This window comes from Ursus arctos, unplaced genomic scaffold (genome assembly GCF_023065955.2).
Source record: "Ursus arctos isolate Adak ecotype North America unplaced genomic scaffold, UrsArc2.0 scaffold_3, whole genome shotgun sequence".
Classification (NCBI taxonomy): Eukaryota; Metazoa; Chordata; class Mammalia; order Carnivora; family Ursidae; genus Ursus; species Ursus arctos.
Genome location: NW_026622985.1, coordinates 91,510,195 through 91,537,596, shown reverse-complemented (window position 1 = coordinate 91,537,596; position 27,402 = coordinate 91,510,195). Strand labels below are relative to the sequence as shown.

General features: G+C 39.5%; 1 protein-coding gene and 1 long non-coding RNA gene across 2 annotated transcripts; both read right to left on the bottom strand.

Moving 5' to 3' along the window:
• Positions 1-726: 726 nt before the first annotated feature.
• On the bottom strand, positions 727-27,402 carry LOC123001893 (uncharacterized). The gene is made up of 5 exons (XR_008956280.1): positions 27,220-27,402; positions 24,114-24,294; positions 2,699-2,855; positions 1,911-1,988; positions 727-1,156 (listed from the first exon to the last, which is right to left on the bottom strand). It is a non-coding gene; the product is annotated as an uncharacterized LOC123001893 (long non-coding RNA).
• LOC113265615 (olfactory receptor 2A5) lies at positions 13,905-14,837 on the bottom strand. Its single transcript, XM_026513132.2, has one exon. It carries the CDS (start codon positions 14,835-14,837, stop codon positions 13,905-13,907), a length of 933 nt encoding a protein of 310 aa, XP_026368917.2.

Here is a 27,402-nt window from a genome sequence, read left to right as displayed (position 1 = left end):
ACATAATATACTAAAAAAACATTAAAATAAAAAAAAGAAAAAATAAATAAAAGTGGTCATTATAAAAACAACATTGAAAAAAAATAAATATCTACTAGGTACATACATTCATTAGCATATGTATATTTGAGTCCTTATTATGTACAATGTATTTCCTATATTATCCTATTCTATTTAATTAGTAAAATTAAAATTAATTAGTTGGTTGAATGATTTCAGGGTGGGTCATAGCCTGGGACTTAACAAGTACTGCTCTAGCCTATCCAAGGCTAGAGCAAGAGCCCTAATGATAGACTCATATTCATAGATTCATTACCATATTTTATAGCTTAACTCTATGTGAAAACATTATTATTATTTATCATGAATCATTAGGTTTTTGAGGCTGATCAAATTATAAAAGAATCTTTCCACAACAGAGTGGTTACTCTGAAGTTTGAATCATTGTTAAGTTTCAAGCCATTGCTTCTGTTTTGCCTGACTCCATTTCTTTCTTCAGTCCAGAATCCATCTGAATTTCACTAAAATAAGAATCCTAGAACTCATAATTGAGTTCCAATCTATCAGTTTCCCATTCAACGTTTCTGTTAAGTTAGTATTTGAAAGATTTCATAAACAAATGCAACTAACCTTTTGCCCTGCTTCAAAGGCAGAATCAGAATTCATAGTACATTATTGAAAGATGTGATTTTATCCTAGTTCAAAAAAGAGCTGTAACAATTGGAGTCACCTCCTTGAAAACTGGTTGTTTTATTGGAACCGAACTTTAGGTCAGTGAGTGTTGAAAATCAGACATTGACTAACCATCTGTCCAAGACAGGATTCCTGTGTTGAACCAGAAGGATACTAAGGTCCTTTCCGCTACAGGATTCACAGGCCCAAAATGTATAGAAAAGTGTTAGTCATATCCAGTTCAACTTTCTTGCAATATCTGGAGCCCGTGAAGATCACAATGCTATTTCTAAAACTTCCTATGATGAAGGCACACAATAAACCAAAGAAGAAGGACCAATGAGTACCTCATCTTCCTCCTACCTGCAGATAGCTAGAAGACCAAATGTCAAATCCACAGATACTTACTGAACATATCCTATGTCCTGCTTCATGTCTCAGCCGAGGGTGTAGAAGAGAGTTCCCATCTGCTGGTGTGTATAACCTGGTTGGAATGACAGGACTGTTAAAAGGATTCACAAAGATAATAATTCTTGTATTTAAATAAATCACCACAAGAAATTTCATATTCAAAAATAAAACCTTCAGGACATTCCTCTTCTGTAAAAAATTCCTTTCTTGGTCAATCAAGCCCATTATTTCATGAAAACACCACTTACGTTCATGAGGCAATAGAAAGGTTTGCAAGCAAACCTCTCAAACAGCTATGTTATAATTTAAACAAGAAACTCAACACTAAATGCAGGAGAGTAAATGATACATTAGATGTATCTAAAAGGAATGATAACTTTTAAATTATCCTATTAGCTAAGTCTATAAATAGCAGAAATTTGGCATTGAAAGACACTTAACAGTTACATTTGGTATTGTGATTTTTCATTACAGCCTGTCTGACATTGTATAGTGAACAAAGACTAGATAATAAACTTATCTCAGATTTACAGCTAAAAATGAGGAGACAAACTGGATAGAAGTTGGGAGAAGTACCAGCATGCCAATAAAGTAGATGGCATCTGTAAGTTAGTGTTGAAATTATTTTCTTCCAATGGTCTCTTGGGAGAAAAAGTTTCTCAACAGAGGCAACGGGATTTCTTTCAGAAGAGAGGATTTTATTTTCTGTGCAGCTCACCCACCTCTCGAGATGCTTCTGAGTTTTTGGTGTAGGGGGAGAGTTGAAGACCCATCCTGCACACCTCCATCTGCTTCTCCCAGAGAAGAGGGGCTCTCACTGTACTTACCTCTGGTTTCCTTAGAGGGACGCTCACGACAAATTGCCACCACTGCTGATGTCTTCACTCACTGTGGGGTCCATGATCCTAAATGTAAGAAGCATTAGAATGTCTTCCAGGCTCCTTCACATAACCCAGTTAACACAACCTTGGATTTATTTCAGTTTCAAGAACTCCAACACCCCCCCTCCACCCACTACCCCTCCCCAACAGATTAAGTGGTATTTAGGACAGATGAAACCCATATATTTTTCCCATGCTCTCTGGTGTTGGCTAAGTTTTATACACCTGACCCGACTGACCATGCATCCTATTTTTTTCATCAAGTCACCACAACGAATACAATTTATAAAGTAAGACCAGGTAGCAGGACCTATAGAAGCTATGGGGACATGGTAAAGAGTCAGGAAATAGGATAAGGTATCCCAATGGGACTTGTTAAATCCTGTTTTGTAGAATTTAATGGAGTGCCAAAAGGAAAGGAAAATTCTCAGCAGGAAACAATTTCTATTTTTCATTTCCAGAGATTCTGAGCTCAAGGGGGTGGAAAGACCAAGGCTCCCCTAGGTCTGTAGCTACTACATTTTCTCTTCTTCCTAAGATGGGAATTAACTAACCCCATCGTATAATATTGGGGAATAAATTTGATAGTGACTTTGTGACTTGAATTTCTTTTGTTCTTTTATCTAAATCTATTCTTATACTCAGATATAAAAGAAGTAGAATTTCCTAAGTTAAAGTTATTTTAGTGTACATGCCAACCAAGAAAATTATGCATAGACCAATTATTTTTTTACCCTGAGAGCACGGACCCGCAGTAGATCTGAAATGGGCTTTTCTCCATCACACTTGTTCAGGGAGAGGCTTATTGGTGACTGGCGTCCATATTTGTACCCTGACATGTCAGAAACATACTACCCTCCCATACTGATAATGTTCAAGGTCCTCTGGTGCCTAGAGAGAAACAGTTACCATTACTTGTATGCTGTTCATGGTCCAATTTATTAAACATATAAACTTACCATATTTCCTCCTTTCCTAATTCTACTGGCATATAAGGCTCCTATTTTTCTCAAAAAAATTTTTTGCCTAATATTCTGTTTTATCTGAAAAATAGCTTTTGTTTGATATTGAAAACGCTGTGTTCATTTTACTAATTATTTAAGATTTTTGTATTTGTTTTACCCTTTGAGATTGATTCAATAAACTACTCTTCTTCTACTATCCTTTCCTAGTTTTGTCATCGATGTTGTATTAGCCTTGTAAAATGAACTGGATAGTTGTCCCTCTTTTTCTGTTCTCAAAAATATTTTACATGATATGAAAATTGGCCATTCCTTGAAGATTGGTGAAATTTGCCTTTAAAACTGTTTGGCTTAGTGTTCTCTCATTGTAGGATAATTTTGGTCATCAATTCAATTATTTTGAATATTTATTGTTCAGATTTTCTATTTCTACATAAGGAAGTTTTAGTAATATTTCTAATTTTAAAATTTATTGAAATAAATTTTTTCATAGAATTCTGTTTTTAAATCTCTATTTTTTTGGTCTTATCCATTTTGTTGGTATTTGTAAAAAGAACTAGGTTTATATTTTAATGATCATCAAAATTCTTTATTTTCAGGGCGCCTGGGTGGCTCAGTCGTTAAGCGTCTGCCTTCGGCTCAGGGCGTGATCCCGGCATCCCAGGATCGAGCCCCACATCAGGCTCCTCCTCTGGAAGCCTGCTTCTCCTTCTCCCACTCCCCCCGCTTGTGTTCCCTCTCTCGCTGGCTGTCTCTCTGTCAAATAAATAAATAAAATCTTTAAAAAAAAATTCTTTATTTTCATCATAAGGTTTGCTCTTATATAAACTCTACCCTATACTTATTTTAGTTCTCTTTTTTAAAAGGTTTTATTTATTTATCTGAGAGAGAGTGAGTGAGAGAGAGTGAGCATGAAAGGGAGAGGGTTAGAGGGAGAAGCACACTCCCCACTGAGTGGGGAGCCTAATGCGGGGCTCAATCCTGGGACTCCAGGATCATAACCTGAGCCGAAGGCAGGCACTTAATTGATTGAGCCACCAAGGATCCCTGTTTATTTTAATTCTTGATCATCTTCCTGAGTTGACTATTGAACTTACTTTTTGTGTCCTATTTATTTAATAAATATAAACTGAGATATAAATTTGCTTTTCTCTGCCATTTCAGCTACACATCTTAAGTGTGGTATTCAGAACTTTCATCATTATTAACTTCATTTTTAAAACACAAATAATGCCGAAGTACATTTTTACATTTCCAAATATTTGTATTACCTTTTAGTATTAATTTTAAACATATTATCACCGTGGTAAAATAATGAATCCTTGTGATATTTTTCTTTGAAAATTGGAGAGGTTTTGTTGCTTTGTATATACTCAAATTTTGCTATTTTTTATTATTGGAATGTAATGTGTATTTTCTATTTCCTTTTTTAAAGATTTTATTTGAGATAGAGAGAGCAAGCACTAGTGGGGGGAGGGGCACAGGCAGAGGGAGAGAGAGAATATCAAGCCAACTCCACGCGGTGCCCAGAGTCCAATGCGGGGCTCAATCTCACAACATGAAGATCATGACCATGACCGGAGCCAAAATCAGGTGTCAGACACTTAATTGACTGAGCCACCCAGGTGCCTCTATCTATTTCTTGGGCATAGGATTCTTTATGTATTAGATCAAGCTTGCTAATGCTGTTTTTCAGAACTTGTATTTCTAATTTTTTTCAGGGTTATCGATTTGTTTCTGCGAACATTTTGCTAAATCCCCCACTACCAAGGCAGATTTAAAAAACTTTTCATGATAATTCTCTGGGTTTTCCCCCTAATTCTATATGGTAGCTATGTTGTCACAAACATACATAGTTATGATCGTTACATCTTCTTGATAGCCTATTACCTGTATTTGTAGATAGTAACTCTCTCCATACTAATTAACACTTTCTGCCTTACACAAGCATAAAGGCAAATATCTGCCTAGTATTTACATTGTTACTTCAATGTAACAATCACATGTTTGCACAGGATATGTTTTTCAATACCATTATTCCCAGCTTCTCTTTGTGACTGTGTTTTAGTTGCTCTTCTAAACAATATATAGCTGTATTTTATGGGTTTGAAAATATCAATATGAAAATAGGAGGATGTAATCTATTTTCATTCAACGTAAATATTGAGACAACTAGACTATCTACCATTTCTGTTTTCTGGTTAGCACTCTTGTTCTTGGTCTTTATGCTTCTTTCTTCTGTTCGCTTTATGAAGAGATACTATACCATTGTCTAACCTGGTGCCCTTTTTTTTTTTTTTTTTTTTTACTTCATTGTTTTGTCTTCACTTAGTGAACAAAATTCCTAAAATGTCTTGGGCATTTTCACTCAGGGTATAGGTAACACACGCCACACCTATAATTACTGGATCACCTGGAAACACATCAGGTAATTTTAGAAATTTTACATAGTAATCTTCTGTTCTTTAACTCTCATACCTGCCCAGATAGTTTATGTAATAACTCCTATAATTGTCCCAAATTTCAGAGTGTTTTTCAAACCCCTCTTTGGATCAGACGGGAATCCCACAGGAAAAGAGAAGTCATACAGATATTTCAAGAGAGATTTTAATGTAACAAATGGCTAAAGTGATGTTGCAGAATTTCAACAGTAGACATGGAGGAGCTCTGTGACACCGGGATAGGAGCTGAGCAAAGCAGCCACCATCCCTAGGGCTAAGACCCAGAGCAGAGGTTGGCATAGTTACAAACTCGAAGGTCAGAGCAGTCAGGGTTCAGACTGTACCTCTGAGGGGGAGGTGCTCCCCAGCTTGCACTGTTGCCCTCCAGGGGGAGGAAGGAGGCTCGTTCTGGGAAAGTCAGAAAATAAAGGCTGGAGCAGCAGGCACCAGCTGCCACCGGCAAAGTGAAGAGTGGTTGAGCAATCCTGACAAGACCAGCAAGCAAACAGGAAGAAGCAAGTCCCTTTCCCGCAGTCCCGGCTCCCAGTGTCCTTTAGAGCTCCCTACCCACACAGCACAAGCGGCGGTAAGCCACTGAAATCAATAATCCAAATGCCCCAGTGTGGTTACTCTCAGCTGCAGCCTGGGTACAAGACGCTGGGGTATTCCCGTTTGTCAGTAAAGAACAAGCTTCTACATCACTCCTATTGAGAATTAAGGGAGAGACATGAGAGTTACTGAAGAAAGACTAAGTGGAGAACGTGATTTAGATGTGGTACCCAAGGGGCACCTGGGTGGCTCCATCCGTTAAGTGTCTGACTTTGGCTCCGGTCATGATCTGAGGGTCCTGGGATCGAGTCCCGCATTGGACTCCCTGCTCAGCGGGGAGTCTGCTTCTCCCTCTGCCCCTCCCCCCACTCATGTGCGCACGCTCTCTCTCTCTCAAATGAATAAATAAAATCTTTGGGAAAAAAAAAAGATGTGCTCCCCAAATAGATTTGTTAACTCTTTACCCTGAACGGAACCCACTGCCAAGACACAGGAAACACTATAAAACAACAGACCTTCCTTACAAGACCAGCCCACGTACGACTTACGGCCCAGAGGGGCAGAGGAGAATGTGTGCTTCATGTTGGTAGTTGACACCCAGAGGGAAGGAGAGGGGAAGATGGGAAGTCAAGCACAGCTGTGTCTCACAAGCTGACAATCAGGAATCCCCTCCAAGATGATTCCCAAGGGAAAGGTAGTTACTCCCTGCTCACCTACATCATACACCATTATCCCCAACCCAAACAATACCCAACACTCTTTTTTTTTTAAGATTTTATTTATTTATTTGAGAGAGAGAGATAGCTAGAGTGAGCAAGCACAGAGCGGGAGGAGAGGGAGACGCAGGCTCCCTGCTAAGCAGGGAGGCCGATGTGGGACTCGGTCCCAGGACTCTGGGATCATGACCTGAGCCGAAGGCAGATGCTTAATCGACTGAGCCACCCAGGGGACCCATTACCCAACAGTCTAAAAAAGTACTGTACCATAAGTACTGTACTGTCCTTTCCGGACTAGCTTCCACTTAAGGTCAGTAAACGCTACTTGCATTTTGTAAATATGGTGGTCTCCCTGCCTGATGACGATGTTCATTGTCATGTGGACTCTGACAGAGGCAATCAGGACCCCCAGGAGACTCACAATCTTATAAATATTTTGTTCTTTCATGAAACGGTACCTGATTTATATACAAAGTAAGTGTTAATCCTGTTCTATAATACTGATATTTTAAATGTATTACACTCCAGCTAGTAATTGAGTTAAAAAAATTAACACTATAATGATAAAAAGATAACCTTATCATGACTAGCTCTCCTGTCATACAAAGCTTTTTTTTTTTTTGAAGTATAATGGACACACAGTGTTACATTAGTTTTAGGGGTACAACATAGTGATTCCACAACTCTATAACTTATGCCACGCTCACCACAAACGTAGCCACCATCTGTCACCATACGATGCCATTACAATACCACTGATTATGTTCCCTAAAGGAGGCAAGATCATATAAAGTTTCTTTAAAAATCTTCAAAGAAGCAAAATTTTATAATTATTAAATGTGGTCCTACCAAAAATCCTTCAACTTGGACTTCTTTATTTCAGTCATCATTATTACTGTCAACAGCCTTTCTTATTAATCACATTATCACGGAGCTATTCCCATTGGAAGAGAACCCCAATGCATAATCTGCGGAAGTAAAACATCGACAGCGGCTGACAGGTCCCCACTCTCGAGCTTCAGAAGGACAAGATTATTCAAAGTACGAGTCACTAGGAATTTTTCTACTCTGTTTCACTAGCTCCACATGGCTTACATTTCTGCTGTTTATTAATAGTTTCCAGAGTGACTTCCTTTTGTTACATCCAACTGTTGACACAAATTTACCACAGAGAAAACTCTCATATAAAAAGATAATAGAGTTTTATTAGAACCCAAGGTAGGACAGCCCAAGGGAAGAAAGTGCTCCAGAGAATGAACGGTTTTTACAGGGTTATATACTTTTTTTACATCTTGTAAAATCTCTAAAGATTATGCATGAGCATTAGGTGGGAATCATGAGTTTTAACATCAAGGAATGCTGGGAGCAGGAGCATTGATCAATATCCCAAGGACAAGATGGCTTTCCTTGAGTCTACTCATTCACAAAGCCAATGTACAATGCATTCGTGGCGGGCCATAAATCAGGCTTTTGGTTTGAACAAAGTTTATGTACAATCATACCGACTTAAAGGAAAGAGAGTTTTTCTTTCATCACTATCAGAAACACTAGGTGGCCTGTAATTTTTGCCCTATCAAAGAAGAAAGGATGAGAATTATCTGTGTCTGACCTCATTATGTTTGCTGTGGTCTAAAGGGTTCTGCACCCAACTCCATCATGTGTGTGTTGGGGGATTCCCACACACATGCAAAAATTCTCTAGACCCCAGCCAGGTATTCCACAGTTCAACTCAGTTGTGACAGTATCTACCCTGAGATACTGTCAGATTTCACAGACATAGCATTTTGCCCCCAGAAGACTGCCCCCCATATCGGAAGCCAATCACAAGCCCTTCCTGTGTTTCTGATCTCCCCGCTACAGACCAGAAGTTCCCACTACTGCCTCCTTGGCCTGCAGATGACAATCACAAGTCTATGTCATTACCTGTGTGCTTCTCACCAACTGGCTATAAATCAGAGGTTCCTGTGACACCCTCCTTGGGTTTGCTTAATTTTCCAGGGCAGCTCACAGAATTCAGGAAACCGATTTACTCACTAGATTCTGATTTCTTACAAAAGAAGATGCAAATCAACAGCTAGATGAACAGAGACACATAGGGTGAGGTCCTGGCCAGAGGACCCAGACACGGAAGAGTTCTGGTTCCCCACACGGAAGCTCTCTGAACCCTGTCCTTTTGGGTTTTAATGGAGACTTCATTGCACAGGCATGATTGACTAAACCATTAGCCATTGGTGATGGATCCAACCTCCAAGCCCTCTGGTTCTCCTGGCAACCAGCTCCCATCTTAGGTGCTTTCCAAAAGTCACTTCATTAACATAAACACAGCTGTGGTGGAAAGGGGCTTCTTATGAATAACAAGACTCCCATTTCACCTTTATGGCTCCAAAGTAATTTTGGGAACTGAGGACAAGAGACTGAATGTTATAATAAAGGATGCTCCAATTGCTCTTATCCTTCAGGAAATTACAAAAGTTTTGGGACCTGGGAGCCAGGAAGCATGGATGAAGACCAAACATATTTCTTATAAATCACAACATCACAGGTCAGTATCTCACTAATTAAATACTCGTTGGGCTGAGAGAGAAATCCTACCAGGAAAATCTTAGGTTTGCCAGAATCTGATTTTTTTTTCAAAGATTTTATTTTTTATTTATTCGACAGAGATAGAGACAGCCAGCGAGAGAGGGAACACAAGCAGGGGGAGTGGGAGAGGAAGAAGCAGGCTCATAGTGGAGGAGCCTGATGTGGGGCTCGATCCCACAACGCCGGGATCACGCCCTGAGCCGAAGGCAGACGCTTAACTGCTGTGCCACCCAGGCGCCCCTGATTTTTTTTTTTTAAACTGGGGCATCTTTTAAGATTCCAGGATATTTTCATCCTGTTTGTGGACCATCTTTCCAAGCAACTTACCATTCTCAAAAATCATCAAGAAAATAAAGTATTTCTTTAGAGTAGTGGTCCTCAAACCTAACTACACCTGGCCCTTAAAAAAATGCTGACCCCGGGACACATCCCTGGCGACTCTGATTTAATTTGTGTGTGCCCAAGCCTCAGGATTCTTTAAAGCTCCCAGGCGATTCCCAAGGTCAGTGAAGGGCAAGGACCATTTCTTGTGATTATCTTTTTCTTTTCATTTTTTCTCTTCCTTGGACTTTGCCTTTTCTTTCATTCCTTCAAAAATTCCCATTTCAACACCTGGTTTTCTGTCAGTTCATAAACCACTCTGATAGATTCTGTTGCTTATCTAGCAGATTAATAGAGAACAGCATATTTTCTTTCAGAATCATTAATTTTGTTCTATTCAGGCTCACTCTTCTGGAAGTTTCTTGATGGCATTAACTGGGTGCTAATCCATTCAAGGCAAGGCTGAATCTTGACAATATCATTGTTCTCACGGTTAACAACATTAGTATTCTCAAATGAAAGGCAAAATCCTCAGTCACAAATTGAACGCCTTCAAAGAAAAATAAAAGTCCTTGTTGTGGAGTCATCAAGCCCAGCGGCCAAGAAAGAATTCTTGAGACATTTTGCGGTGCAACTTTGTAAGCTTATTCAAGTAGCATGGGGACAGGACCCATGAGCAGAAAGAGCTTCGCTTTTGCCGTATGAAGCTGGTGGTTATACGCTTAGTGCTCAAGGGGACATGCAGAGTATTAGATCATAAATGTTCCCTCGAATTTCTACTCATAAAACTACTTTTGCAAGATTTCTCTGGTGCTTATCATTCAGGAGGATATTAACTAGCGGTGAAACGTACAGGCAGTCATGAGGCCCTTAAAGAATGTAGCAACCAGTATGTATCAGATCCTTGTCGGAACTATGCAGGCTATAGGTCAGCCTTCTGGGCTAAAGCTGGACATTTTTCTGTTTCTATCCCTCATCGCTCCTCAAAAATGTGCTTATTCTGCCTCCTCAGATAAAGATCACCCCATTTGACCTCCTCACCGGCATATTTTGTGATAGTTAATGCTTATTTCAGGACCCACAGCACAGAGGCTGCCCCAGTGGCCCGGCCCACGCCAAAAATTAAACCTAAGTCCTGCACTTGCAGGAAACACCTACGGAGAATCCTAACACACACCAATCACAATCCCAACTCAGCTTCAGCGAGCTTACCCTACCCTAGAACATCAGACCTGCTGGCCTTAGCAGGAAATCCCCAACCTCCTAGCTAGCTGAGCCCATTTCCAAAGTGCCTCTTCTAACGCTCCTATGAAACTCACTCTTGCCTCAAATCCTTTGGGAACAGTCCTCTGTGGTGAGTGAGGCATTGTACTGCTGGTGTCAGGACAGCCGGGCTGCACAGACACTGAGCTGACCCAGTTGGCAACAAAATTCAGGAGCTGTGTGCAGGTCCTTGCCTGTGGCTAGAAGTCCATGGCATCACTGCGGGGTGGGTAGACTTTGAAGTTACTACCTGATGAGATTAAGGATTCAGAGGCAGCAAAGGTGATCTACCTTTAAATTTTTTTTTAAGATTTTATTTATTTTTTAGAGAGAGAGAGCACGAGTAGGGGGGGCATTGGGAAAGGGAGATGCAGACTCCCCCTAAGCAGGGAGCCCAACGTGGGGCTCGATCCCAGGACCCTGAGATCATGACCTGAGCCAAAAATTCAGACGCTTAACTGAGCCACCCAGGCACCCCTTTAAATTTTTAACACACATGTTAATTCTAAATTTTTCTAATGAAGTCTACAGTTATTCAAGATTTTCATCTTCTTGCTAGCCATGACAAGGGACTTCTTTTGATTTAATGACTCATTGGTATTACTTGATCAACATTTCATGGCTGATAAGCATTTTCTTTTTCCTTTTCTCATATAAAAAGCTATTTTGTCTACATTAACTGCTACATTTACTAACATGTTTTAACAACTTTTATGCTCAGCATTTTTTCCTCACATCATACACTTTCACTTCAAAAAAGATCCAAGTACATCAGTTTAGAGTTCTTCCACTGAAGACCTGTGGGGGATACATTTTGCTAGACTTATCTCATAAGATTTTCTCTTGTTTGGTTCTCTTATTGCTGAATGAATTTTTGGCTAAGTATAAAATAGTAGAGTGATGCTTCCCCCATCATTTTGAATGCTCTCTTCTGTCATCTGTTTCGCTGGGGAGAAGTTGCTGTTACTTCACCGTGTCTACATTCCAGTGTCATTGGGGAAAGATGGGATGACATCTGGGAAGCACCCAGCAGACTCCTCCACGTTAAGTAAGTGCACCCTTCTTCCTCTCGCCCTCGGCCCTTTGGAAACTGGGACTAACATTAAAAGAATATATATAAAAAGAAGTCATAACAACAAAATATAATCTGTTTATTAAAGTCCTATAATTCAAATATTGAAACAATTAAGAGTAATCTCTCATACACTCAGGCATTTTCTGTAATTTCTTGACGAAATATAGTTTTTGGTTTTGTTTTCTCTTTTTGAATCAGAGCCTTTCCTGAGACTGGCTGGAGGACATCTCTTTATAACTCATCTATCCCAGTTACCTTGGCAGAAGCTTGGTCTTTCTGGTCTACATCTTCTCAATTATTTTTGAACTGACATAAAAGTGAATGCAATCCCCTGATTTTTCTAATGGGTCCTTGTAGAAACATTCTGAATCCAAACCTATGGCTGATATTTTCTGAGACACATTATCCTGTATTTGCCTCTTCTTCCCTCTTTGGGTTTTAACCTTAATTTAAGGTATACATATTTTAGTGAATAATAATTTTCTAGGTATAGTTAAAACATCATTTTTATTAAAATATTGCTTGTTTTCTTCTTTCTACGTTTAAAATAGGTTATACAGTAACTCTGTAGTCCTTATTGTTACATTTAGAGCCAGTATTTTTTTTTTAATTCAAATTATTGGGAGGGAAGGGGACGATGGCAAGGGGGGTTGGAGAGGGAGGGAGCAGGGCAAGCAGAGCAGGACTGAGCAAGCAACGGCCTGATACTGTGGAGATATGGAGACTCAGATATCGGCCGGAGACAAAATGTTTTCCCCAAGTTAACTAATGAGTAGAATAGTCAATGAGATAGTCAGCAACGAGGCTTTTCGAGAAGAGGAAAATCATGCATTAAGAGAGAGATGGAAGGCAAAGGTTTCCCCTGTGCATCTTAATTTCATGGAAGAAGAAAAATGGGGACTGATATTGATACATGAGAGGATATGAAAAAAATAGATCTACAGAACATGGATAATAATATACAATCACTTACATCGAACAGCTGAATGGCATGTGATCCTACCAGAGAGGAAGAGAATTCAAAAGATGCCACACTTAGGGTGTTAAAGAAATCACTGTTGTCATACTCTTCGGCCACTTCGTTCCCAAAGTTGTGTTAAAAGGGAAAAAAAATTTACTCTCCCTCATCACTCTGACCACTTGGACCCGGAATAAGTGATCAGTATTGCCTGGAGCAGATGCTCTTGGAAATTTGCTGAGGTTCCTACAAGTCTTTACCAAACTTTGTCGTGTTAGACATTCTAAACGTGAGTTTACAACATTATGTTAAGCTATTGGCCTCCCTTCGTGCTGTCTTCCTTTTAGAAGAATTTCTTACCCTTGTGATGTTTTAAGGCTTTGTAATCTGAACGCTGGGAAAGGTAACTCTCCCGAATAACTGACTCTCATATTTATTCTAAACACAAACTCACCTAAATTAAATGCAGCAGAATTAAATAAAAAGGAACAAAGATCCTGATATTTCTCGGCCTCTCACATACATACAAAAAATCCATAAAGTTAAACTTTGCTTTTCACAGAAATAGATTCCATGGGCTCAGATTCAGATAATTTTTCAGAACTAATGTCATCCTTAGACTTGAAGTTCCTTAGTGCATTTCTCAGGAGGGGACTGCATAACAAGGTCAGTATTTATTCTCTGATTAGAGGTGCACTACTGTACAGAATATATTATGGCATTATTAGCATATACTTACAGCAAGAAGGGAGACAGACATCTTAGATAAATTTAAGGGGAGATGTGAGAGAAAAAAAGGCCTCATAAGAAAAGAAACGGGATCTTAGGTAGCGCTGGGAACCGGCTGGAGGAGTCCATGACTCTGCTCAGTGCTTCACCAGTACACAATTATCCTCTTACGGCCTGTGCTTTGTGGTCTGGCAGTACACCATGTTTACGGACAGAATCTGATCAATATACATTTTGAATATTGACAATCCGAGACATTAGATTTTTAAAGCTGTTATATTACCGTTCCTCCAAATCTCATAGAAAACAAGTGTTCCACCTTTAAGACTGTCCCTGGCACCCCTCACATCGATCTCTCCTTCCCCAGTGCTCTCCTCAGGGCGCCCTTGACCTCTGCATTTCTCAGGCTGTAGATCAGAGGGTTCAGCATAGGGTTGAAAAGACTGTAAAACAGGGAAAGGATCTTCTGCTGCTCCTCGGGGTGGCGGGATTTGGGGGCCATGTACATGACAATGGCACTGCCAAAGAAGAGCCCCACCACACAGAGGTGGGAGGAGCAGGTGGAGAAGGCCTTCCTGCGGCCCTCCCCGGACTGGATCCTCAGGATGGCAAACAGGATGCGCGAGTAGGACACCAGCACCAAGCAGAGGGGCCCGACTAAGATAAACACAGAAGCAGCAAAAATGACCACTTGGTTGAGCCCGGTGTCAGCACAGGCCAGCTTGAGGACAGACAGGATTTCACAGAAGAAGTGGTTGATCTCAAGAGGCCCACAGAAGGGCAGCCTCAGGATGAGAACCACATGGACCAGGGCCAGGAGAGAGCCACAAGCCCAGGAAGTGATAGCCTGAATGGTGCACACTTTCCAGCTCATGATGACAGAGTAATGTAGGGGATGGCAGATGGCCACGTACCGATCATAGGACATCATTACTAAGATGAGACACTCAGTGTGAGCAAAAGCCATGTATAAAAAGGTCTGCATTATGCATGGGACAAAGGAGATAGTTTTTTCCTTGTTCAGAAGGTTTGCCAGCATCTTGGGGACATTATTTGAAGCATAGGCTATGTCGACGATGGCCAGGTGGGAGAGGAAGAAGTACATGGGGGTGTGCAGTCTGGAGTCCAGCCAGATGAGCCCCAGGATGACGCTGTTCCCCAGCAGGGTGAAGGAGTAGAAGAGGGAGAAGAGCCCAAAGAGGAACACCTGAAGATTTGGGCTGAGCGGGAATCCCAGAAGAATGAATTCTGTGACCCATGTTTGATTTTCCGTCATTCCCTGGCAACAGTATCTGTAACAGTCACAGCTGCTGGAGTCGGCTGTGTGCTGAGGAGCGAACGCAGGTCTGGGTTAGCGATCAAACAGAAACAGGGGGTTTGAAGTACATCTGTGTGTTGCCTCAGCTGGCAATCCTTTTCAGAGCCATTTCGTCAAATCCTTGATCCACAGTAAAGCAGAAAGGAAATCTACTCAGGCGAGCAGTGTAAGTGAGCACATGGTTGCATGCACTATGATGTCTACAGAATTTCATTTAACTTTGATTGCAAGATCCATATTTTTACTATCATGATAGCAACCCCAGAATAAATTGTTTTCCAGGATGACTAATTATTTCATTTTGGGGAAAGTCCCATAGCCATATTCTCACATACTTTTACTTTCTAATTGATTCAGTTTTCAAATTTTGTTCCCACTTTCTTTTTATCATTTGGTTTCCTCTTATTTTATAACTTGTGGAGTACATTGCTCAATAAATAGAGTGAATGAATGAATGAATGAATGAATGAATGAATGAATTAGGGAATAAGATTTATGAACGCAACCTCAAGGAGGTCTGTTTCCCTCTCTGTTCACTAGCTTTAGGGCTTTAGCAAATGAAGTTGGCACTGACTTTCGTACTTCCTGTTGCTACAGAGGAGAATCTGACTGTTTCCCTTCTGAGCACGAGCAGAGCAACATCACTAATCTGGCCAGCATTCATAGAAGTAATTTATGGTGTAGGGTCAGGGCAAGTGGCTATCATGTGAAGACTTAACTATATAATGTTTCTACTCCTGCTGCCACTCCACCCTCTTGCAGGACTGCTTCCCTGGTTCTGTCTAGATGCTATTTCTGGCCCTCCTGCATTTGGACAGTACCTAATATAGCGCCCATTTGTTGGATGGCTGGCTGGCTGGCTGGCTGGCTGGATGGATGGATGGATGATGGATGGATGATGGATGGGTGGGTAGAAGCCATTACATTAGGAATAACATCCAAAGTGCCTATCCCAGAATTTAATCAAGTCTCTTGACTCTTCTTTCATTTTTTCTGGCTGCCATCCCACCAACCATACGGCCACAGGGATGACAGAAGGGAAATCCTGAAATGTTCCCTAGAACCGATTATATACACCTATTCTATGACAATCCATAATATACATGATCATTCTCAATAGGCAGCTTATGACTCCAGCTCTGGAAATTTCAACCCTATCTTAAAATCAGAAAGCTGTCTGCCCATAAGTTGACCTTGTACCTCTTGTTCAGGATGCTAATTTCTGGAGCTTTTACTTCCTCCAGACCCCAGCTTCTCTCAACTACTTTGAAAAAGACCTCTTACTCACTGTGATACCAGCCTTTGTCTTATCTTAAGATAGGATTAGACCTAGAAGAAACTGCACAGGAGTCAGCAGAAATTTTGAAGGTGAGAGCTGATGATCTTGCACCCTCCAACTGTCTCTGAAAGAGGGACTTTGAGGTGCAGGGCTTCTCCCCGTTCCCTTGACAAAGGCTGATGCAGGTACTGGGGCCTGCTCACTGTGAACACCAGCAGTAAAGGTTTTATAGCAAGCTCATTTTCAGCCAAGCCCAGCCAGATTGTCCCTGAGTGTCCCTGGGGGAGATGAGACAAGGACACACATCTCTACCAGGAGAACCAAAATTGTATGTCTTTCTGTTTCCATTTCTCTGGGCCCTAGGGACGGACAGTCAGAAGAAAAGGAGCTGGCAATGCTGACTTAATACCCAGCTGAGTCCGTGCACATGAAACTTGCGTAGTAATAAGAACAAACCTACTCCTGGGACCACAGTGCAAATTAAACCCCCCACGTATTTGGATGGTGATGGGTTCCTGGATCTCTATCTCGTCCCCAATGGATTTATGGAGCTTGGAGGATGCAGAGTGTCTTCTTCATGAGACAATGGATTGAAAGTTGGCATTAATTTTCTTCTTTCCTCCTTAGATAATTCTAAGTTGGGTGATAGTAGATAAAGAAAACTCTTTTGTCAACCTTCCCACACTGTGCTGAGTCCTCTCCATGTTGTACCTGAGATTTGATATGGGGTGTTGGAACTAAGAGAACACAGAATCCACAGTTTTGGTTTGGCCTTGAAGAGGGGTCTGATAGAAGCATTGGGGCTTGGGGGCAGCACATGTTTACTATGATATACCCATGAAGTTCAGGGAATCTTCTAATATCATAATGCCTTGGACTGAGGCGTTGACTTTAGATTCACATAATAAAACAGAAACAGAGGATTCCTTGAACATTTTTCTGATTGTCTCTCATGTGGGTCAGTCCTATATGTATATGTGTGTGTATTTTCTCAATGGGAAAGTTTTGGAGAGAAACATCCAAAACTCACTTATCAGATCACATTTGGTTCTTTACTTAAAAGAGGAGAAGGAGATTGCTAAAGTGTGAACAATGTAGTTCTCTGTCAACAAGGGAAGGAAGGATGTATGCCTATGGTTTTTGGCTGATGGCCTAGTCAAGGATTCAGAGCCCATGTACTTCCATGGGCAGAATAAAGAAACTCAAGGAATAAATATCATGAAACTCTAAAGGAGTGAAAAGAAAAGTTTAGAAGCTATATACAGTGGTTAAAAAAATTAACTGAAGCATTTAAATTTACTGACTACCTGAAACTGGAGAATTAAATAAAATATTGCCAAGAGGATTTTCAGCTTCTATATAGTATCCATATATGGATATTTTATATCCATAATTATCTACATGTAAATGATAATTTAAGTCATTCCTCTAGTAAGGCACAAATTCAGTTTCTATCTACTGAGCATTTGTTGTATGTGGGCACTGTCCTAGACACTGGAAAAGCGAACACTAGTGAATTACTGCCTTGGTCTTCAAGGGCCGTACAGTCTCCCTCAGACTGAGCCATGCAAAATAAACAATATAGGAGTTGTGACAGAAGTGTGCACAGCATACCACGGGACTGAAGGAGGGTGTTCTAGATCATTCTGAAAAGGAACTGGTACAGGCTTCACCATGAATGAGATACTTAAGCACTCTTCAGAAGGACGTAAGGTGGATAGGACGTGCCAGGCTGTCCCCAGGGCATAAGGAGGGAAAGGCCAAAGAACAACATTGGAAAGGGGATTCGCAAACAAGCTTCTGTGCCGTGTCAAAGATGTTGGCCTTCCTTTTGAATAAAGAGTAGAATTATATGACTAAATACGTAGTTACAAAGATTATTTCTTTTTTAGTGTAGAAAACTGTTTCAAAGAATAAGATTGGAGACCATGATGCCAAGCGATCCGAGGAACTGATGTGGTCCAGTGAGAAATAATGAGTACTTCTCTCTCCCCGCCTCCAAGGGCCCGGGGAGAGATAATGCATATGAAACACAATTACCAGCATTTAGTGATGTCATGTGTGCTGAGGCAAAAAGCAGATCTTGGATGCTTCCCAGGTTTCTGGCTTATGTGGCTGTATATAGGGTGGTTTCGTTTACTTATACAAAGAATACCTGGGGGAGAATGTACAGCAAACGCTGAAAAAGAGTATAGCTTTTAACATGATGTGTCTGATGTGTCCATGGCACATACAGGTGGATGTGTCTAAGAAGGAATTAAGCAAATTGTTTTGGAGCTCATTAGAGATACGTAGCCCAAAGACACGGATTTGGGAATCATATGCATTAGGTGATAGTTAAAGCCACACTAATGAAAAAGAGTATTTAAGGAGAGCAATTTCTGTGAGAAGAAAGACAAGAACAGTATCTTAAGAATGGCCAGTATTGCATGGTGCACTGGGTGTTATACGCAAGTAATGAATCATGGAACTTTACATCAAAAACTAGGGATGTACTGTATGGTGACTAACATAATATAATAAAAAAATAATATTAAAAAAAAAAGAATGGCCCATATTTAAGAGATGGACAGAGGAAGATAAATCTCCAAAGGAGAGTGAGCAGAAAGATCAGAGAAATAGAAAGCAAAATAAAATAGAAAAGAAGGAAATCAATGAACTATGCTCTGTGTTACGCCAGGACACAAACTAAGATATTCACTTTAATCCTATGAGTAATTCTATTTTTTAGATACAAGAATATTCTTCTGCACAGAGCTACACTGAAGTTAATATTTATAGAAAAATAAAATAAGACCAAAGTTACTAAGAGAAAGCCATTATTATCCTTCCAGAAAAATATATCACTTTTTTTTTGCATCATTTCCCATTTGTATTGACCCGTACAAGGGTGAACATTATGCAGCATGTAGAGAAAATTTTAATTTCCAGAGAGCCCGTTATTAAGATGTTAATCAGAAATATAATACAGTACAAATGTACAGTGACTTCACTGTGAAAATGAGAAGTAGTTATTACCCTGTGTGAAAAAAAGGACTCAGCTGATAGCATATGATGCCAAGGATAGAGGCGCACATGACCAAACATTTCCAAAGAGAATTACCGTTCATCTTGCTAGGAATCCTTCACATTCAAAAGAAGCTTCTGTTAGAACCCCAGAAGCCTACCCGTCCTCCAGTAACTCATCACATTATTCTTAATTCCTCAACACACACAGAAAGGCTGATAAATAGGAAAACCATGGATTTCATACCTTCTTATTTTTTCTCCAATTAGGGGACAAAAGTCCACACAATCTTTCGTATCTCCAGAACCACAGTATAGACTCAAAAGGAAGGGGAAGGAGCGAGGGCATTCTCAAACACAGAGTCAGTGTCAGATTGTCCATGCATTAATAATACGATTTTGAAGGGCAAATTATATGTTAATTTGTTGGGTTTTTTTTTTCAAGAAAACCATTTAATTCTCCCTTAACCTTTCAACTATGACACGTTTTGTAGTGTGCTTAGGTGATAGAGAAATGTTTCTCAAAGCATGATCCAAGGACCACAAGCATGAGAAAAGCACTTCATTCTTTATAAAGAAGCAAAAAGCACTTTGCAAACTCTAAAACTCAAAGTAAATATATGGTACTATTTCAAAAAAAAAAAAAAAAAAACCTTTTACGCATGCAAAGAACCCTAGAGAACACTGTATCCAAAGGTGTCATTTTAAAGATGAGACTACTGAAGCTAGGACAGGTATGACTTCTTCAACACTAAAGAACCCAGGAATCTCAAATCAACTGTATTTAAAGTGACATGTTCGGTTTTCTTCTTCTTGCCTTATCTATCACAGTAAGTTGCCTCACTACCCACCCCCAAGTTACTCATGTGAGAAACAGTCATTCCTGATTCTTCTTCCCCTCCAAAAAGTATCAGAATTCTGTTCATGGCAGCCCATAGTCTAAGCACCATGGGGTGGTGGGGGTATGTGCATCTGGATAAGAAGGGAGGGAGAAATGTTTGACCCTCATAGTGTAATGGGTCTTAAAAACATACATTTAACATCGTTTCCATTATTAATTAGTCAAATGAAAATACTTGATCTGTGCCTTTCTTAACCTCTGTCAGGCTTTATTCTAGTTGAAGGTGGACAAAATCCATTAAACTAATGTAAAGTCTCTTAGCTTGATTCCCAGCTCCCACCCCATTCTCTCCTGCTTAAAGATTTTCAATGTCCTGTCTTTGAACCATATAAAATCCAAACTCCCTTTGAAGGTTATAAAAATGCTAAATGATCTGGCCCTTCCTGCTTCTCAAACTATATCTCTGGAAATCTTCCCTTTTGATCAGGGTGTTAAAGTTATACTGGACCTAGACAAGTTCTAGGTCACATCAAAATCTTGCCAGCAGGACCCCTGGGTGGCTCAGTCAGTTAAGCATCTGCCTTTGGCTGGGGTCATAATCCCCACATCATGGGGATCAAGCCCCACATCAGGCTCCCTGCTCAGCCCCGAGCCTGCTTCTCCCTCTGCCTGCCTCTCCCCCTGCTTGTGTGCTCTCTCTCTCTCTGACAAATAAATAAATAAAATCTTTTAAAAAAAAATCTTGCCAGCCTCAGGGTCTCTGTGCTCACTGGTCACTACACCACGAGTATGTTCTCAGATGATCACTTTTCCCCCTCCCCCCTGCCACGCTGTCATGTAGCATAGCAGCACGTGTCACAGGCTAAAATTCATATGCCTTTGCATTGTTCCTTCTGCATCTTCTCCCCTAGAAGCAAAGCCCTTAAGGGTAGGGACTATGTTTTATTTCATTATACTGAAATCCCATTGGCTTCAATTAATTTGCTGCATAAATAAGTCAACACGTATATGATAATTAGGCTTATTTCACAGTGGCTAATTGAAAAGAGTTAAGAACATAATATATTAGTCACTTTGTGATTTTTATGAAATATAAATTTTTTTGAAAAACATCACATTTTTATAGCCTTAGAAAAGCAGATTTTCCTCATATGTCTGCTCATGGATCACCATTTCCATTACACTGAGCAGGACTTGTAAGATGTTCAGTTACAAACCTCCCTTTGCCTAACTTCTGTCACTGCTGCGTTTTTTCCCTTTTTCTGATCTCCTTTTCATTTCTTTCTCCCCCAATTATTTTCTCCTCTCTCTCTCCTTCCCTTTTCCTTCCCTTCTTCCTACTTCTCTCCCTCTCTTTCTTTTACCTTCCCTTCTGTGTATTCTCTTGGGCCCTTCCCCTCAACAAACTTCTCTCTTCCGAATGTAAATGATATGCACGCATAGTGCGGATCACAATCAAATGAAGTAAGTCAAACAGGACTTGAGATAACAGGGTAACAGATAGCAAAAATCAAAGCAAACAAAAAAACAACAGTGATAAAGCTTTTTAGCAGCCTCAGATGTTAAAGCTCCTGTGCTGACTAATTCAGGGGTCACATACCCCATTCTTCCTCTTCCTCTCTATCCTGAGAAGGTCTAAGTGTGAATAATGCACAGGCTACCCGAGTTAGGAACCCTACTGACTTAGCTATTCCTCCTCTCCCAGAAGACCTAATTCTTCATATTAAAGAAAGCTAATGGGGCGCCTGGGTGGCTCAGTTGGTTGGGTGTCTGCCTTTGGCTCAGGTCATGATCTCAGGTCTGGGGATCAAGCCCCGCATGTCATTGGGCTCCCTCCTCAATGGGGAGTCTGCTTCTACCCCTCCCCCTGTTCGTGCTCTCTCATTCTCTCAAATAAATAATAAATGAGATTTTTTTTAAAAAAGAGAAAAATCTAATTTTAATTTGTCCTTTCCTCTTGACAAATAGCTTATATATGCATCTTTCGTAACATAGGTAAAGAATAGGTCTTTTCAAGGGGGGCCTGGGTGGTTCAGTCATTAAGCATCTGCCTTCAGCTCAGAGTGTGATCCCAGGGTCCTGGGATCAAGCCCCTCATCGGGCTCCCTGCTCCACTGGGAGCCTACTTCTCCCTCTCCTACTCCGCCTGCTTGTGTTCCCTCTCTCGCTGGTTGTCTCTCTCTGTCAAATAAATAAACAAAATCTTAAAAAAAAAAAAGAATAGGTCTTTTTGAAAAGTTTAACACTTGACTCCTTGTAATTATATCGATGTTCCTCACTGAATACGGCTGCGCACGAGCTAACATCCATATGAGGATTGGTTAGTATGGAATAGTGGCCATAACACTCAAGTTTGGGTTCTCTTCTAAGTTTTTTTCTTTTAAGTTGTTTCACGCCAATCCTGGACACCCTGTAGTAGTGGAAGGTGGTGATATAAATATATTTTCCCTCTTCTCCATGACAACTTGTTTAATGTATGAAACATCTGTAATACTGGTATATTAATCGAAGACTATTGATTTATCACTAATCAAGAGAATAAGAGGGTTTCATGTTTCTATAACTACAATGGGGATTAGTCGAAAGAAAATTCAGGAGTGCTTAGAACCTGAAGTTCGAGGCGAAGTTTCTCTTAAGCTTCTTAGGTTGAGATCTGGGTGAAATTCATATGATTTAATGATTACTGATGTGGAATTGTCCCACATACAGAATCTTCAATATTCCCAGAGCCTACAGACCATGATCTGTCTCATCTACATCACTCAGCAGAGGTCAGACATTTGAGATTTCATGTACTCTGCTCAACACTCATTTGAACAACCCCTCAAGATGAGTAAGAATTGCCCATTAGAGTGAATTCCTTGCTAGTCAATGTACCTTTGATAAATTATTTTGAAATAAATAAAAATTGTCTAGTTTAAATTTGTATATTCTGCTTAATTGTATTCTCTATCTGGACACACGTTTAGCCGCTAACTACATCTAAAAGCCTTGAATTTAATTCACATTTATCTCTAGAAACACAATCCTTCATCTTCTAAGAGCTCAACTGTAATGATAATTGACACGTTGGCTCACTCCTTGGTGTGTGTCAGGGGCTTTGCATCGTACTCTCATGCAGCAATTGGGCAAAATATACCCCAAACTGAATACCTTCATGTGAATGAGAACATTGAGACTCTAAGAAGTTAAATAACCTTGAACCCAGGTCCGTCTGATTACAAATCTCATAAATTACTTAACTACTGCTCTATTCTTTGTCTGGTATGTTGCATTTGGTTAGCCCAGGAGGGGCATGAATATATATACAATACGCAGGATGGTCATGACGTCTGAGTTCCCTTTGCCTTAGTGTTTATTACACAAAGTCGTTTTTTAAATACTTTCACCCTTCCTTGATTTTAAATTAACATACATGCTCAAAGTAGAAGAAAACGAAATTCATCCACAAGGCAACCATTCAGAGATAAGGTTTGTTAATATTTACTGCATTTTTTGTCAGATTTCATGTATTTTCAACACAGTTGAGCTCATACTCTATATAGAACTTCCTGTGCTGCTACACCATTTATATAACAATCCAGGCAATCTAACAGTAAACTTAATTTTAATAGGTGTTAAATATATAATATATATTATTATATTATGTAATATATGTAATATAATATCCCATTATATGAACATATCATAATCTACTTAATGATTTTTTGATACTTAGATTTTTTCCATATACTAAAAATATTATACTACTTTAAAATATTATACTAATATTATACAAGTTATAATACATGCACATGCTATAAATAGAGGAATATTTTTGTGCATAAAACTTCCTCATTTGGGATTATTACTTTAATTTTCAGAAATACACTTACTGAATAAGGAGCACCTGTGTGGTTTAGTCAGTTAAGTGTCCGACTCTTGATTTCAGCTCAGGTCATGATCTCAGCGTCATGAGATCAAGCTCTCTGTGGGGTTCCACACTCAGTGAGGAGTCTGCTTTAGAATTTTCAGATTCTTTCTCTCCCTCCCCCTCTGCTCCTCCCCCTGCTCTTTCTCTCTCACTAAAATAAATAAATAAATATTTTTATATATATATTATACTTACTGAATGAAAGATCAGAAATATTTTCATGACTCAAGTCAGGACAAACAAACGCTCAGACAGATCGGTGAGTCTTGTTCTACCACTTATTAGAGTGTGACTTTAGGCAAGATATTCAATGTCTCTCTTATTTCTTCATCTATAAATGGGGTAAAACATCAATATTTCAGTGTTTTTGTCAGATCTAAATGGAAAAATAAAAAGATTAATATTACTTATTATATTATGAAAGTCTTCATTGAAAAGATTGATCCAATTAATTTTTCCATCTTAAGTATATAAGAATTTCTTAACCTCTCCTTGCTTGTGTGCCTTTCTGTGTACATGTATATAATTCTTAGACTTCAGCGATTTGTTAGTTTAGAATTATATATTTTAAATCTGCATATTTCTCATTACTAGTAACTGTGCTGTGCTCTTCTCAGTATATCAGAGGCCACCTGGCATCTACCCATCTCAATATTGGCAATTTAACCTTGATTATCTTGATTTCTGCCAAGTTTCTCCACCATAAAGTTACAATTTTTCCTTTGTAATTTATTAGAGTTTTGTAGGAGATATTCTGATGCTATACCAACATTTGATCCTCATCAGAACTTTATCCACCAGGTTTTGCTTCAATTGATACCTCCTGCCTAAATCAATCACCATTATAATGGTCACCAAACAAAAATTCTATTTCCATTGTGTTCCATTTATGAGCTGTCATTCTTTGCTAAAGAAGAGCTTACACATCTCCATGTATTTTACTGGCCATTTGTTTATTTATATCAGTATGGACTCATGAATCCCTATTTTATTCAATGGATTACAATCTGTTACTTTTATTTTTATTTGGCTAATGAGAGTCCCTTCAAGGTGACTCCTGTAACCTATTATTACATCCCCACTATTTTTTTTAGAATTTTCTTATTTTCTGGTGTAAAAGTGTTACAGGCTCTTCTTGTATTTTTTTTTCTTTATCTTACCCTATAATTAGCCATTTCTTCAGGAAGCCTGTTGCCTTTAGCGGAGAGTTTAAAAACCAGTATCTGAGCTCTCGGTTGCTCACTACCAGCAGGGTGTCAGTGTTTGTAAGGAGATCAGCAAACAGGGGTGGGAAAGAAATGTAGTGACATGTTTCCATATTTACACACACTAACATATACATCTATAACTATTTCTGTATTTATGTATATATTTTTTAAACATGATTTCACTAAAACATGATAACATATACTTCATCAAAATTAAAAACTTCTGTTCTTTGAAAGGCATCATTAAGAGAATGAAGAAAACCAAACTATTTTATTAAATAAAACACACACAATGCATATTTCTGACAAAGGACTTCTGTCAAGAATATATAAAGGCCTCTTAAATTTAATAAGGAGACAAATGACCCAAATAATAAATGAGCAAATGGTTTGTACCGATACTTTGCTAAGGAAGATATACAAAGGATCGATAAGCACATTAGAAAATGTTCAACATCATTAGCCATCAGGGAAATATCTATTAAAACAAGGAGATATCACAATACACCCACTAAAATGGTTAAGGATTAAAAACTCTACTGTGGAGAAGATGTTGATCAAATGGAATTCTCATACATTGCTGGGGTGAATGTAAAATAGAACAACAATTTTTCAGTGCCATATCAACTAACACATGCACTTCTATGTGGTAAGGTAAGTAAATACTTTCAGGTATTTTCCTAAGAGAATGAAAACATATGTTCAAAGACATGTGCACGACTGTTCAGAACTATTTCTAAAAAAAAAAACAAACAGCAAAACAACCCAAATGCCAACCAGCAGTTGACTGGATTAAAAAAATCATGGCATATCCATACAGTGGAATACCACTCAACAATAAAAATAAATGAACTGCTGATACATGCTTTAACATGGATGAATCACAAAATCATGTTAAATGAAAGAAGCTAGACAGAAAAGAATATATTCTGTATGATTGCGTTCAGATGAAGTTGTGGAACAGGCAAAACTAATCTATAGTGGCATGTCAGTGGTTGCTTAGGGCAGAGGGGTAAGGGGCATAAATCCTCTGTAAAGGGACACCAGGAGAATTTTGGAGGGATGGAAATGATCTATTTCTTGATTGTGCTGATTTGTCATAACTCATTGGACTTGGCTCTTAAAATAGATACACTTAATTGTGTGTAAACTATTCCTCAATAAAGCTGTCTAAAACACAAAATGATTTCATACTGCTTGCTCCAATTCCAATCCTACTCTTCTGGGTGCTTCTAGTCTATCTCCATGCCATAGTTGTGGATACCTTTTCCAATTGTGAGAAAGTCCTCGAAGCGTTTGCTTATTTGTTCAACACATCCAATCTCCCAACCATGCTACCTCCATACTCTGCATCCTGGAGCACCTCCAGCACATATGCACAAATTCCCGCATGATTATCCCGCCCACACCATGCAACTGGCCAACTGCTGATTTCTTTTTCTAGGAAAAGAAAGTGGGAAAGATGGGAATATCTAATCATTGCATTTTATAACTTTAGTCTCTTCTCTTCATCATCATCTTTGTTTACACTGATCTCTTTTTTTCTTTCTGTGTTTGTCTTTCATTGGAAACTTCATATGTGGAGTTTTATATAAGGTGATAGGATGGTCCAGCTATCCATTTTGTTGAGATTCTCTCAAATATGAATGTCTTCTGGACTGTTCGGGTTATCCACTGAGGTCTTCAGTCTTGTGCCTACTTGAAAGCAGGAGGGGTAGAACGCACCTGAGTGTGAGAGACTGGGGTACAGGGAGAGTAATTGGGCACACACTCTCATTCTTCAGTGCTCAGACTTTCACTTAATTCCTCTGTCTTCAAACCTAAGGCTCACTGGCTTCTGCATCATCTGGGATCCCAAAATTTAGGGCTTCTTATCCTCACTTTCTCCATAAAATGAGTTTCTAGGCTCTGCCCAGGATGAGTTGATACCTAGCTGTGTGAAACGGTGCAGAATCAGAAGATCCAACCACTGTAATAACAGACTTTCATCTTGTTCCCCTGTTTTCTCTCCTTTGTGTGCCCCCAGGGTCTACTCTTGCTAATATATTCAAGACTGCAGCCTCTCAGGGGCTCTTGGAGGTAATGTGTCTTACCTCTTATTGGTTTTCCCTTCTGCATGCTCATTAGTTGGTAGCTTCTTGTCTGATAAATTAGTTATCACTCCTCCCTCTGCTTTCTATCTATATTTTTCAAAATGCTGCAATTTCTCTTATTCACTTATGTCTCCTCTGCCATTCTTCTTGCTCCAGTGCATTACACATTGTGCTCTATCCATT

What these genes read in the sequence shown, in the direction of transcription:
- LOC113265615 (XM_026513132.2), bottom strand. Translation starts at nt 14,837, where the DNA reads ATGACGGAAAATCAAACATGGGTCACAGAATTCATTCTTCTGGGATTC.